Source organism: Ovis canadensis, chromosome 9, assembly GCF_042477335.2.
Source record: "Ovis canadensis isolate MfBH-ARS-UI-01 breed Bighorn chromosome 9, ARS-UI_OviCan_v2, whole genome shotgun sequence".
NCBI classification, from domain to species: Eukaryota; Metazoa; Chordata; class Mammalia; order Artiodactyla; family Bovidae; genus Ovis; species Ovis canadensis.
Window position 1 is genome coordinate 86364159 of NC_091253.1, and position 13126 is coordinate 86377284.

The window sequence follows — 13126 nt, forward strand, 5'->3', positions numbered from 1 at the left end:
TCTTCTGTCTTTCTGGTGCTGAAATCTGGTATAAAACTAGAGACAAGAATTTCTTTTAAAGAAAGCTTTTCAAATATTAGTCATTTTAAGTGAGTCACTCCCTAAAAGAATTTGCTTGGGAGTCAAAGAAAGGTGACTTTAATATCCCAGAAACAAAACTCTGATCAATTTATTCATCCATTCTGTCCACTATTAATCTGTTCCGACGGGAAAATTAAAAACACTGAAATTGAACTGGTCAGTAGAAAATCCTCTTTCTCGTTTATATTTTACTATTTAACTGCCAGCTGGAACTTCAGGCCAAACGTTACTTGTAGAACACTCTTGCGGCACACTGAACCCATCATACAGAACAGACAAGGCGCTCCGAAGCACCAGGCGCTGGAAGAGTGAGGAAACATTTTACATGACGGTTACTGATAAATTCAGTCCTCTGGGGAACTTGAGGCTGAACTCCTGGAAGGCTCTTTCGTCAGCTGTGCTTAAAGCAGGGCCCTAGTATGTTCTCAGCGGAGAAGGCAATGGCACCCCACTCCAGTACTCTTGCCTGGAAAATCCCATGGACGGAGGAGCCTGGTAGGCTGCAGTCCATGGGGTAGCTAAGAGTCGGACACGACTGAGCGACTTCACTTTCACTTTTCACTTTCACGCATTGGAGAAGGAAATGGCAACCCACTCCAGTGTTCTTGCCTGGAGAATCCCAGGGATGGGGGAGCCTGGTGGGCTGCCGGCTCTGGGGTCTTACAGAGTCGGACACGACTGAAGTGACTTTTAGGTCAGTTGGTAAAGAATCTGCCTACAATGCAGGAGACCAGTCGGGAAGATCCCCCGGAGAAGGAAACGGCAACCCACTCCAGTATTCTTGCCTGGAGAATCCCCTGAACAGAGGAGCCTGGCAGGCTACAATTCATGCGTCACAAAAGAGTTGGACACCACTTAGCGACCAAACCACCACAGTAGGTGCTCAATAAAGTGATGTTGGAAAAATAAACGAGGCCAAGATGGAACTCACACATGGGTAGCAAGAAGAGTTCTGAGTTCTAGAAACTCTCAATGACTTTTGCAGTTGGTTTGGTAGGTCATCCAGGTACTAATCTTTTTTAAGTTCTAACAATTACCTAAAGGAAGACGGATCAAAGACATTTCACACAGTGAATGCATGTCTTTGAACTTCCTGAAGTTGACTGGGTGGAGGCCCTACCGTTTTAGGTTGGCACGTTAACGCGGCACCTGCAATTTCCGCCCTTCTCTTTTCCTCTCTTCCTGGCTCCGGGTCCCTGTTCTTCGCCCCGCCCGCGGCCCACCGCCCGCTCGGTCAACCCGGGCCCTGGGAATAGCGCGTCCCCCTGTCAGGAGGAAACAGGTAATCATCACGTTTTAAACCACGGAAGCATGAGGTCTCTAAGTGAAAGCTTTATTTTGGACAGAAAAAATTCAACCTACGAAAAATGAGGGAATACAGTCAAACCTCTCTGCCTCCTGTCATGTTACGGCCTCCAGGGTCCCCTCAAAGCCTCCACCTAAGGACGCCGTCTTTCCCTCTCAGAGGCTGAAGGCCTTTTGAGAGCCTCTTCCCAGGCCTCACCTCCCGCCAGCTCCGCCTGCCACACCTCACTCCCACTTGGTGCCCACCCATTGTCCCCTCGCAGCTGTCACTGCGCACTGATGCCCCAGCCCCGATTGGAAAAACCAACTGGTGGCTCAGCCCACGTACTGGGACCGGACGCCTCCCTCTATCCCGAGCCTTAAAAGGCCTCCGGCCGCAGTCCCTGAGGCAGCAGGTAAAGGGGCGGCAGCGGAAAGGAAAAAGGGAGGGGCCGCGCGCCCCGATCGCCCCGCCCGGAGTGTGTCGGGGGAAGCTGGGGGGCTAGCACGCCACATCGCCCCCACCCCCAAGTCCAGATCATAATGCCCGCGCCGTGGAGCCGCTCTCGTAATCTAGCCCCGCGGATGGCCCCGGGGGGCAGTTACCGCCGCGAAGCACGGAGGGCGGGGCGGGCCAGGCGGATGGGAGGGGGTGGGGGGGGGGGAGAGTGTGAAAGGTCCCGGATGTTGCCGAACGGGCGCCCCTTCTTGAGGGAGTAACTGGCGCAGGCGCAGAAGGGTCGCACGAACCCTAAGTGGGGGTGGGGGAAAATTGCCTCCCGGCTGGTTTTGGGGGAGCGAGCCGGAGAAGGGTTGCGGGACATCCGTGGGGAAGGCGAGGGAAACGGTGGGGATACTGGTGACCAGAAGAAGAAAAAAAGGGCTTTCTGTACGGGCACCCTCAGGACAGGAGTAGAGAAGTTGGAAACCGAGAGGGCTAGGGAGGAGAGTTGGGAGCGTAGGGGACGCGCGCGCTCCTCCACTCGCCCTCCAGCGCGGGCGGGCAGGACGGCCGCGCGCTGGGGAGCGGCGGTTGCTCTGGGCCCCCAGAGCTGTGGGCACCAATCAACGGTTGCCATAGCAGCGTTTGACGTCATCGTGCGTGTGGTGCCCCTGCTGCCGGGGCTGGTGATTGGAGGAGACCCCGTGTCTGCGGAGCGGCTGTAGCCTGTGAGCAGCGAGATCCAGGGACAGAGTCTCAGCCTCGCCGCTGCCGCCCAGAGACTGCTGAGCCCCATCCGTCCGTCGCCACCTACTCCGGACACAGGTAAGGGACTCGGCCTCCACCGCCGCCGCCACCTCGCGCCGCTTCTTCCTGTCCCAGGCCAAGCATCCGAAAGCGCGGGAGCAGTCCCCGCTCCGCATCCCCTCAAGCCCCGCTCGCCTGCGGTTGGGAGCGGCGCTGGGCTGAGGCGGAGTCTCCTCAGGCGGAGACGGGCGGCGGCTTCTCTTCCGCTGGGTTCTGGCGGGCGGCTCGCGGCCGCCTCCGGCTACTTGCTTCCTGATCGACGCCTCGGCCCGGAGGGGCGCCCGGTCTGATCCGGTCCCCGGGCGTTGGGGGGGTGGGAAGGGCGCCCGCACGCCAGGTTTCCCCCAGGGACCCGCCCGGTCGCCGGTCTCCCGAGGGTGACCGAGGCAGCGCCGGCCGCGATCCGTTCTTTTTCGCGCCCCCCCCCACCCCGCCCCACCCCCCCGCAGCCCCCTCCTCCGCGCCGCCCAGCTGCCCGCTTCCGCCCGAGAGAGAATGACTCGGCGGCCGCGGGCATTGCAGTGGCGCAGGTGAGCCGCCCCCTCCCCGCCGCCCCCCGTCCCCTCCCCCCGCCTCTCCCGCCCTCTCGGCGGCGCAGCCTCCGCGCCCCGCGCTGCGGAGGCACCCAGCCCTCCTCCCCCCGCCGGGCGGCGGCGGCGCGGCGGCGGGAGGGTCGGCCCTGGCCACGGGGCTGCGAGCCAAGGCGGCCCGGAAGCGCCTGCCAGGTGGAGCGGGGCGAGGCCGTGCTTCGGTCGAGCCGGCCCCGGGGTGGGGCTCGCCTGAGACCTCGAGCCGAATTTCCCGGGTTCCGCGGGGGTGGGAGGGGGCAGGGAGAACTTGAATATTCCGGCGGAGTGGGGGGGATGGAGCTGGCTTTCTATCTCCGCGTGGAGGAGGGGGCTTTCGGAGCCCAGGTAGGGGAGAGCGATGAGGGTAGGGAAGACGGGGGACCACGGGGCTCGCTCGTCCTCCCGGGGGTGCGGGGACCTGGTAGACCTGAGGGTTCCTGCGCGCGTGTGTGTCGACCGGGGTGGGTGAGCCAGCGCGTAACAGCCGGCGGCGGCCCGGCTCGCCTGGGTGTGGCTCGCCCCCTCCCCCACCGGCTGCAGCTGTCGGGCCCCCGGAGACTAAAGGAGCACCCGCGGCGGCCGGTGGCGGCCGGACGCCGACGGGACAGTGGGGTGTGTCCGCGGCCGGCCGCTCGTGGTTCCGCTTCTGCGGGCGGGCGGCCCCGGCGTCCGTGCCCGCGAGGCGGGCGGGCGGCTCCCCATTCCCCGCGCAGGCGGGGGCTCGCGTCTCCTCCCCGCGCCCCCCGCCCCACCCCACCCCGGGCCCCGGTGCGGGAATTAACACTAGGCTGTAGGTTGGGCTCCTTGACACAGATCCGCCATGACAAAGAGGGAGACGGGGGGACTCGCGCGGAGGCACCAGCCTGGGCGGAGCCAAGGAGGGGGGTTGCGGCTGGCGCGGACAGAAGGGTTTGCCCTTTAAAGTCACAGGCGGCCTGTTGTCGTTTCACCCACCTCGAAGTCTTCCGCCGGTGAAGGGTTAAATGGGTGCGGCGAGTCCTGGGAGCGCTGCTTATTCTTTGAGAAAACTAGTCCACTTCCCCTCTTTACCGAGGGGTTTGGGAGAGGAACCTTTATACTGGTTGTAGATAATTTTCTTTAGAAGTAGCATTAGCCGGAGAGCATTTTTTAATTTCTAGGGGGGAGAATTGGTAATTGGAAGTAAGGGCTAGGAAGGTTATGCGACAATAGATTTTGGGTTTGACATTGAAAACAGTATACTTCCTATTAAGGCTAGCTAGTTACTTGTTTAAATACAAAGGATTGGTTCCGATTTGGTTTTTTAAAAAGAAATGTTTTGTGGGATTTCCCTGGGAAGGTAAAGAAAGGGAGTCAATTCCCGTACAGTGACTCCTCTGTTCATCGTAAGTCATGTACCCTTTGGGACCACTGTAGGGGCTAGTATCTTCCTGTGCTGCTTTAGGATCTTTCAGAAGGATGTCTTAAGGAATAGAATAAGGGGGAAATTGAAAAGTCCAGAGCTTTAAAATGAGGAAGAATTAGGAAGTCTTGATAAGGGCAGCTTGAGTGATAATGTATTCAATTAATTTTTGACTACTAGAAACAAGGCAGTAAGTCTGCATTTAAACTGAACAGTGACATCAGAAACACTGATCACACTGGGAAGCATTTAGTATCTACATTTTAGTGCTCAAAGATAGTAAGAATTGAAGTTCCAGGACTCACGGTTTTTTGTTGTTTTTTTTTTTAAGCCCATGTGCATGTAACAAGGTACAGATGAATGAAGCCTTAGGGTTAGTTATTGATCCTTGGTGGTGGTTTTACAGTCACAGTATTAAAATAAGCAATATGGTCATTTCTTCCAGGAAATTGGCATGCTGATCAACTGTTGCAAAGATCAGTGGGCTTGGGGTGGGAGTGTTATTGGCTAAAATTTAAACACTTGACAAGAGCAGATACTAACAGTAATAGGACATGAATTACATTAAAACTGACAGGAGTCGTGATTCTGAAAGTATGGTCGTATTCTTCATAGATGGTGTTTTCACTAAAGAAAAGCTGCTTGATTTTTGATTACCCAGTGATATTTGAAACTAGAGTTGAGATTTTGACCAAGTAAGATAAGGGTTGGTTTTTAAGGCAGCCTTTTAGTCAAGTGTGCTTCAACTTTATGTGAAATTAAGGATCTTGTGAACAAAGATGAGATAATGTAATTTTAGTTTTGCTAAACTGATTTTAATGGCTTTAAATGTACACTATGCTCATTGAGTATGCCACTTTTTTTTTTTTCTTATTCTGAGCATCTTTTTGTGAAGTTCCATTGAATTCCACACATAGAGAATCTTCCATTGGTAATTAAGTTTGAAGTGTTAACATGTTTACAAAGGCTATGATTTTTAGTCTGTTTTACTGGAAAAAATATCTAAATGCTACTTTTTTTCCCCTGCAGAACATCCAGTCATGGATAAAAACGAGCTGGTACAGAAGGCCAAACTGGCCGAGCAGGCTGAGCGATATGATGACATGGCAGCCTGCATGAAGTCTGTAACTGAGCAAGGAGCTGAATTATCCAATGAGGAGAGGAATCTTCTCTCAGTTGCTTATAAAAATGTTGTAGGAGCCCGTAGGTCATCTTGGAGGGTCGTCTCCAGTATTGAGCAAAAGACGGAAGGTGCTGAGAAAAAACAGCAGATGGCTCGAGAATACAGAGAGAAAATAGAGACCGAGCTAAGAGATATCTGCAATGATGTACTGGTGAGAAACCGTTCAGTCTAGTGTCACTGTAATACAGAGTTTCTGTAACGATTATCAGTTCCATTACTCTCAGCTTTTTCTTTCTTTGGTTTCTCTTTTCCTTTTAAAAATGGGGTGTTCTAGATTTCCAAGTGTTTCAGAGTGTCATTACTAAAATGTTAGAACAATTGTGGTTAGATTTGTATAAAATGAATTCTGTAATGATTATCAGTCAGCTCAAATAGATTGGTAGTATATTTTGTTCTAATTGAAAAGGTAAAGTAATCAAATTATCATTTCAGTTGTGGTTAGAATATTTGTAGTAGTTCTAGAGCTGATTTTCTTAAAAGTATATAGATGCAGACATTTTACCTCTCTTGCTTTATGTTAGATGTAGTAGACATGGTAGACCTAGTAGCCTTCCCTGGGTTAGCCACTGAAATGTTAATATAATGAGTCAGCCGTGCAGAAAACTGGCTTGACAGTTGTTTTTGCCTTTCTGCATTTAAGTGTTGGAAGTCAACCTTGAACGTGACAACCACATTAAAAGATTATGAAAAACTCAAAGCTTGATTTTCCAGGTTCAGTCAAGAAGCATTTTAAGAATTCAGTGTCTACTCCGTTGAAGCACTGCTTCTCTAAATAGCTTAAAAGACTTGAACATTACATTTTGGTTAATTTTTAAATTTTCTTACAAATGGCGACTTTCTGTGCCAAAAAAGTTGAAATATAAGGATAAGTTGGTGGACAGTGCAACCGTTTAGCATATAACAGCCTGTATACACTAACACTTTCATATTTTAACGAACAGGGAATTCGTGGAATAATGTTTAATGTGGGTTTAACTAAATGATTACTCTTACATTGCAGATGGGTACTCTTACATACACATGAGTCTCTGTTTGACAGGGCTCTGGTATATATAGAGAGGCTGAATCCCACTTTCTCTGAAAATCCAGCTGCATTTCTTAGTATTTGAATCTTGTTCACGGAAGAAGTACTATAACAAGCAATACAGAATTATTTCTGATGGGGGTTTGGAGTTTTTGTTAAAATTATAATGGTATTATGATTCCTTTACAGTAGTCTAACGCTGATGGAATAGCTTCAGTTCCTAAATTATGAGTATTTTTCGCAAATGATAATTTACTTTAGACTGTCTTTTTAAAGAAGAGTAACGTTTTCTATCTTAATGTGGGCTACAGTCTTCTCATGTGGTATCTATCTTGTGGGTAGTTTGTTTTTGATTGCTTACTTGAAATCTTTATATTGATAGCTATCATTCATTACTAAAATGAGAAGGGAGTTCCATGCTTTTATTGAGACTCAGTGACAAATGCTTATCTTATGCTTTGCTAATGTGATAGGACTATTTAAAATTTGGAAATACCGTGTTTCCCTATAACTAAAAAAATGCTATTGGGCTTTTCCCCACCTTCCTTGCTCTGTTTACTGGTAAGAACCTGAGTGTGTTATTTAATTTTGTTCACTCTAATGTTTCTCCCCCCGTTATTATATCTGATAGATTAAATAATTAAGAGTTTTGTTATTTCCCTTAAGACAAATGTCAGTTTTAGGAATAAAAGGGGATGTGGTAACATTCATCCTCTACTAACAGCTTATTTGCAATTCCAGGTAGGTATTTGCATGTTTTCCACACAAAAAGTATAAAAGCTCCCATCGTGAGACTTTTCCTGGGAAAAGACTAGCAGTTTTAGCTTTACTTTCCTTTGCTTTCCTTATCAAGGAAAAACAATACTGCGTTGGATCAATGGGTGAGAATATCTGGATTAATCTCTGAATAGCTTTTCCTGTTGAAATGATTATTAAGGGAGTTTGATACTGGTTGCTGGTCACTGTGTTCTCCTTCAGAATAGCACAGTGGCTTCGCACCAAATCTAAATGAAATTTCCACTTTGAAAGTATAAATGAAATTTCCACTTTGAAAGTATAGATAAATGAAAGTTTAATTCCTTTACTATGTAAAAGGCTCAGAGAATTCTAAAGTTTTTGCTCCCAACCTTAGTCTTTTCAGAAGTGAAGCTCCATTAGTGATCTTTGCATGGCTCATCCCTGCTAATATATAGTAGATATTCAAATTATTTGTTAAGTAAATGAGCTTTTGGCTTCTTTTGAAAAAGAGGTGAAACTAGGTCAGCAGTATGGCTAATTTTCCAAAGCCTTTTCTGTTTCAGCTTGGGGAAACTTGGATATTTACAGATACTGTAATTCTTTACAGGCAGGCTTCTTTTCCCGATCATCTTTCTTCACACAGGTCCTGTTGACTCAGGAAACATCTTGCATAAAATTCCTTTTTTCCTGTTAAGTAAAATGGAAGAATAAAATATAGCAGAACTGTTGCTTCTAGAGAAAAAATGATTTGACCTGATTTGCTTGATAATTAGTGAACGTGTGCCTAATTATATCTCAATATCTTATATAATAAAAATGTAACCAGTTGTAATTTTTATTGCTCTAGTTTTTTCTTTGACTTTTAATTTGAGAAAAATAAGCAGATAATTGCTTTTCAGAATTGATATTATTGGCTGATAGCATCATTAATGAACCAGACTTCATTGCTCTATACTGCCTAAGAAAATATTTGTTGTCTTCCTATTAGTAGGAACTAACCTCCATGGTTCAAAGTTTCTCTGAAGAGCTCTTTACTCTTATTTGGTTAAATGTACTTATCAAATGTTTGTTTAATTTATACTATTTACTAAGCAGTGAAAGAGCAGGGACCATGTTACTTTATACAGAAGTTTTAGAGCATTACTGAAGAACATGGTCACTGGCCTTATTCTTCACAACATGAACTTCTCTTTACGCGAAATTACGGTTCTTCTCTTCCTTGTGTTGTTAAATTTGAAATTACAGTATGTGAACTAATGCAGTCAGCCTTTTCTAGCAGATCTTAGACCAAATGTTCTTGTGTCAGTGGGGGAAGGGGTTGATACCTCTTCTGTCTAAAGTCACAAGAAGCCAAGAATTAGGTGGTTTTATCTTGAACCTGATGAAATGTAAAATGAAATGAGCATATGCATACTAGGTTGTACCTAATTCAAACTCAATAATATAGCGGCCTAAAAGAGCAGGTTTTGAGTCGTAACTGGTGTTACCTTTAAATGGCCGGGTGGCCTGAAGATATTCATCAGAGAAAACTGAGCTCAGTTAAATGGGAATAATATCTACTCCATAGGACTGTGGAGAAGATCAGGTAGAGCTCTTGGTGCCCTGATTATCTCAGTTTGGGGCTTCTCTGTAAAGCAGTGAGAGTGGTACAAACCTGCCTATAAGATAATCGCGGTCTCTCTAACTTGGAAATCTAAGAATGAAATTTAAAGGATCCAAGAAACCTTAAAAATTCTCTATCTTTCAAGGACAGAGACCCATACTGGCCAGCAAGTTTTCAAAGGTTTCATTTTAAGAAATGAAAGCCACTGGAATAAGTTAAAGAATGGCTTCCTTATTAGGACATGAATTAGTAGAATTGTGAGTCTGTCATTTATAACAGTTGGCAACAGTATTTGTTGTGTGATTCAGTTAACTTGACTGAGTTCCATTTTGTTATGCTTCTCTACATTTTTAAGGTGGTGTTGCTGGGCACTGGTTTTTATCTCCATAGAACTGCCATTAAGCAGGAGCAAGCTGGGAAGTGCCTTGGGCTTTAAAAACTGCATTGGACAGTCTTTTGGTAATAAAATTCAGCAGTCTTTTTAAGAGTTTTCTTGATAACGGTTAACTATTGTACCTGGTGAGGTAGTTTGTAAATTTGGGAAGTCTGAGGTGTATGAAATGTAAAGGAAAGAAACAATGGAAAGATAGGTGTTTACTATTTGGTGGGAAGGGGAAGAGTAACAGCTTGGTCAAGAGCAACAGGTTACTTATCCTTTTTCAGCCAAGCAATACTTTATATTTAATATAAGAATGAAGTCTTTCCTGCTGTTCTAGAAAGAGAAATAGAGGACCTGGAGAAGTTTAGTGATTAGATGCGCTGTGAAGATAGTTAAAAGTGAACTAAGGAATAGATTACAGAATTAAAAATTGAAATTCAAGCAGAAAAACCTAAGAAAAATCTTAAAAGTATAGGAGAAACATGTACACTTATGATGAACTCTTTGACTCTTCTGATCTGCCCAAGAAAGAGGAAGAAATTGTGTTCAGCCCCAGCAGACGCATTTGAATTAGAGAGGTAGGGAAATAAAGATACCCTAGAGTATCTTTATAGTTTACCAAGAGTAATTTTGCTTTTCAGTTTTTCTTCTAAAAACACCCAATTTGGGGATTTCTCTGGTGGTCCAATGGTTAAGACTCCACACTTCAAATGCAGGAGTGAAGGTTCACGCCCTTGTTGGGGAAGTAAGATCCCATATGTTTTGCAGGGTGTGGCCAAAAATTAAATGCCCATTTTTTTACTCATAAAAAAATCTTACGGTAATATCTCAGTAGTGGTACAGTAGAAGATCCTAGTTAATTGGTTAATTGAAAAGTAGTTCAAATTGTGTTTGTACGTATTCTAAACATTTTCAGTTAAAACAAATGTGTGTGTTCATTTGCCCATTTCTAGTGTGGAGCTAAGACCTTTTTGAATGTACATAGACCTGCTGCTAAAAGAGACGCAACCTTTATAAAATGTAATTTGAGTTTACATAGTAGAGTAAGAACTCAGAAGCTAAAAGAAAGTAATCAGAATTTTTCTAATCTTTCAATTGTTTGGATAACCCAAGTAATTAAGATGTGTGTGTGTCTCCTTTCAAAACATGCAGTGTAATTGCATTAGAAATGCTTCTTTTCATACTTAAATTTGATAACAAAAATAGCATAGCATTTTAAGTAAGTATATCCAAGTATAATGGCATAGCTTGGGGAACAAATACAGGACTCAATAATGGTATAACTGCTGATAGAAACTAAAGGGGGTTTCAGAGAGTAGCTGAAAAATGTATCTGAAGTATTTAGCCCAAAGATAAAACGACATGGGCATTATTGGTGTTTACCTAGGAATGAAAAAGGCCTGGCCTAAAGACAGTCTGTTAAGTGAGGTTTGGTTAATCCAGCAAATTAAGTGATGGTTCATTCTGTCAGAGCATTAGGTAGAAACAGTTGCTTTATTCAAAAGCCTTTTGCAGTAATTTTGCAGGAGATGAGATTAGGAAGAGAGAGAGGGTGCTGGTTAGAGCATGAAGGGGTCAATTATGTTATAAATTAATGAATTTGGGACTTAATGGCCTTGCAGAAACTTTACCCAAAGGAAATGATGCCGGATTTTGCCTCTTCCAAGACATGCAAAAAAAAGTTGTGCTTTTATAAAGAAAATCAGAGCTACCTATGTCCTGCTAACATCAGAAGCAGATTTTCAGTACCCTCCATCATAGTTTATAATCATTTAAGTATTAACTTTGGGTTTTTGGAATTGGGGCTTCAATGTGTGAAAGACGGGTTCCCCCCTGCCATGAATATAATTTGCTGTTGACTAGTGTCTCAGTTGTGTCCAACTGTTTTTCGACCCATGGACTGTACAGCCCGGCAGGCTCCTTTGTTGGATTTCTCAGGCAAGAATACGAGTGGGTTGCCGTTTCCTCCTCAAGTGGATCTTCCCAACCCAAGGATTCAACCCACATCTCCTGCATTGCAAGAGGAAGTCAAAATTATGGGTGTTCTGATGTCAGCTAAGCTCAGAAAAACTTAATGTAGTCCACTGAAATGCTAATAGGCCTTAGAATTTTTTTTTTTTAATTCCTGAGATAATCCCTATTGTGATTTCATCCTGATTTCCGGCTCTCTTTATTACGGTTTTGCATTGAGCATAAACACTGCTCTTCAGGGAATTTTTTTTCTTCTTTTTTTGGTATTTGTTTACTGGGTTGCCTCAGGTCTTAGTTGTGTCATGTAGGATCTGTGTTGCAGTTGCAGGATATGTCGTCGTGGCGTGTGGGCTCCTCTCCAGCAGTGGTGTGCGGGCTTCAGCGTGTGGAGCTTAGTTGTCAGTTGACACGTGGGCTCTTAGTTCCCTGACCAGGTATCGAACCAACTTCCCTTGCATTGGGAGACAGATTCTTGAGCACTGAACCTCTGCTGTCAGCTTCAGTGTGCTGCAATCAGGAGCTCCTCTTCCTTTTGAAACTACCTATTCTTTCTAACCTCTTAATTTTTAGCACATTTTCTAGATTTTTAACAATGACATCTTGGGCTCAACTTTGAGTTTTTTCTAATTGTAAGTTAATTGCTATGTTGGCTGCATCATTGGTTCTCTACTGTTTACATTCATGTTGATACTCATTTGTGTGGTGCATTTCCTGTGGGTAGTACCCAGGATTATTTGCCACTCCCATTCCACTAGTAGTAGTTCTATCCCTCACTCTCCCACTCAGAAGCATATTGGCAAGAAAGTGATGTTGTAAGAATAAACTTGACCTAATTTTAATGGACAGAAGCTAAGTTACAAACTTTACATTGCTAGTGGTGGTCATTCACTTGGACTTGTTACCTTTACTGTTCTTTTCCCAGTTCTGTGCTGCATACAGATAGCGCTTACTCTTATCTTTTTATAAAGCAAATGCTTTCCTTCTGTGCCTTTGGCTCTTGTTTGGTCTTCTTGTCCCTGATACAAGCCATTGCCAATTTCCATCTTATGGCCTGAGGGTTTCTTTACTCTGATTGGTACAAAAGTAATTGTGGTTTCAGACAGTGAATTTTAAATAACTATAACTCGGCTCATATACATCTTTATTAATCAAAATAGGAACCATTACAGTCAGCACATTTTTGCCAACAGAGGAAAGTTTTTGTTTATTCCTGTAGCATAAAAATCTATGCTTCATTATTCGATGAACTCTTGGAAAGCATTTTCTGCCTCCTTCTGGTTGTGGAAATGTTTTGCCTGCAAAAAGTTGTCAAGATGCTTTGAAGAAATGATAGTTGGTGAGAGTTCAGGTGAATATGGTGGACGAGGCAAGATGTTGTAGTCATAGCCCAGCTTGTTCAACTTTTGAAGTGTTGGTTGTGTGACATGGAGTTGGTCGGGTGTTACTGTGGAGAAGAATTGGGCCCATTCTATTGATCAGTGCTGGCTGCAGGCGTGGCGGTTTTTGATGCATCTCATCGATTTCCTGAGCAGACTTCTCAGATAAAACGGTTTTGCCGGAATTCAGAGAGCTATAGTGTATGACACCAGCAGCAGACCACCAAACAGTGACCATGACCTTTTTTGGTGCAGATTTGTCTTTGGGAGGTGCCTTGGAGCTTTTTC

The 13126-nt window shown here is 45.1% G+C and overlaps 1 protein-coding gene across 3 annotated transcripts in view; it reads left to right on the top strand.

Moving 5' to 3' along the window:
• The first annotated feature begins 1654 nt into the window (after positions 1-1654).
• YWHAZ (tyrosine 3-monooxygenase/tryptophan 5-monooxygenase activation protein zeta) overlaps positions 1655-13126 on the top strand; it is a 34770-nt gene continuing 23298 nt past the window's right edge. Inside the window, exons 1-3 of one of the 3 annotated variants that reach the window (XM_069600491.1) lie at positions 1655-1781; positions 2450-2632; positions 5594-5898. In XM_069600491.1, coding sequence (XP_069456592.1) covers positions 5605-5898 — 294 coding nt within the window. In that variant the 5' untranslated portion in view covers positions 1655-1781; positions 2450-2632; positions 5594-5604. Of the gene's footprint in view, positions 1782-1854; positions 3145-5593; positions 5899-13126 lie in introns of those variants that run through there. The other 2 variants (XM_069600490.1, XM_069600492.1) reach the window with 2 other exon arrangements.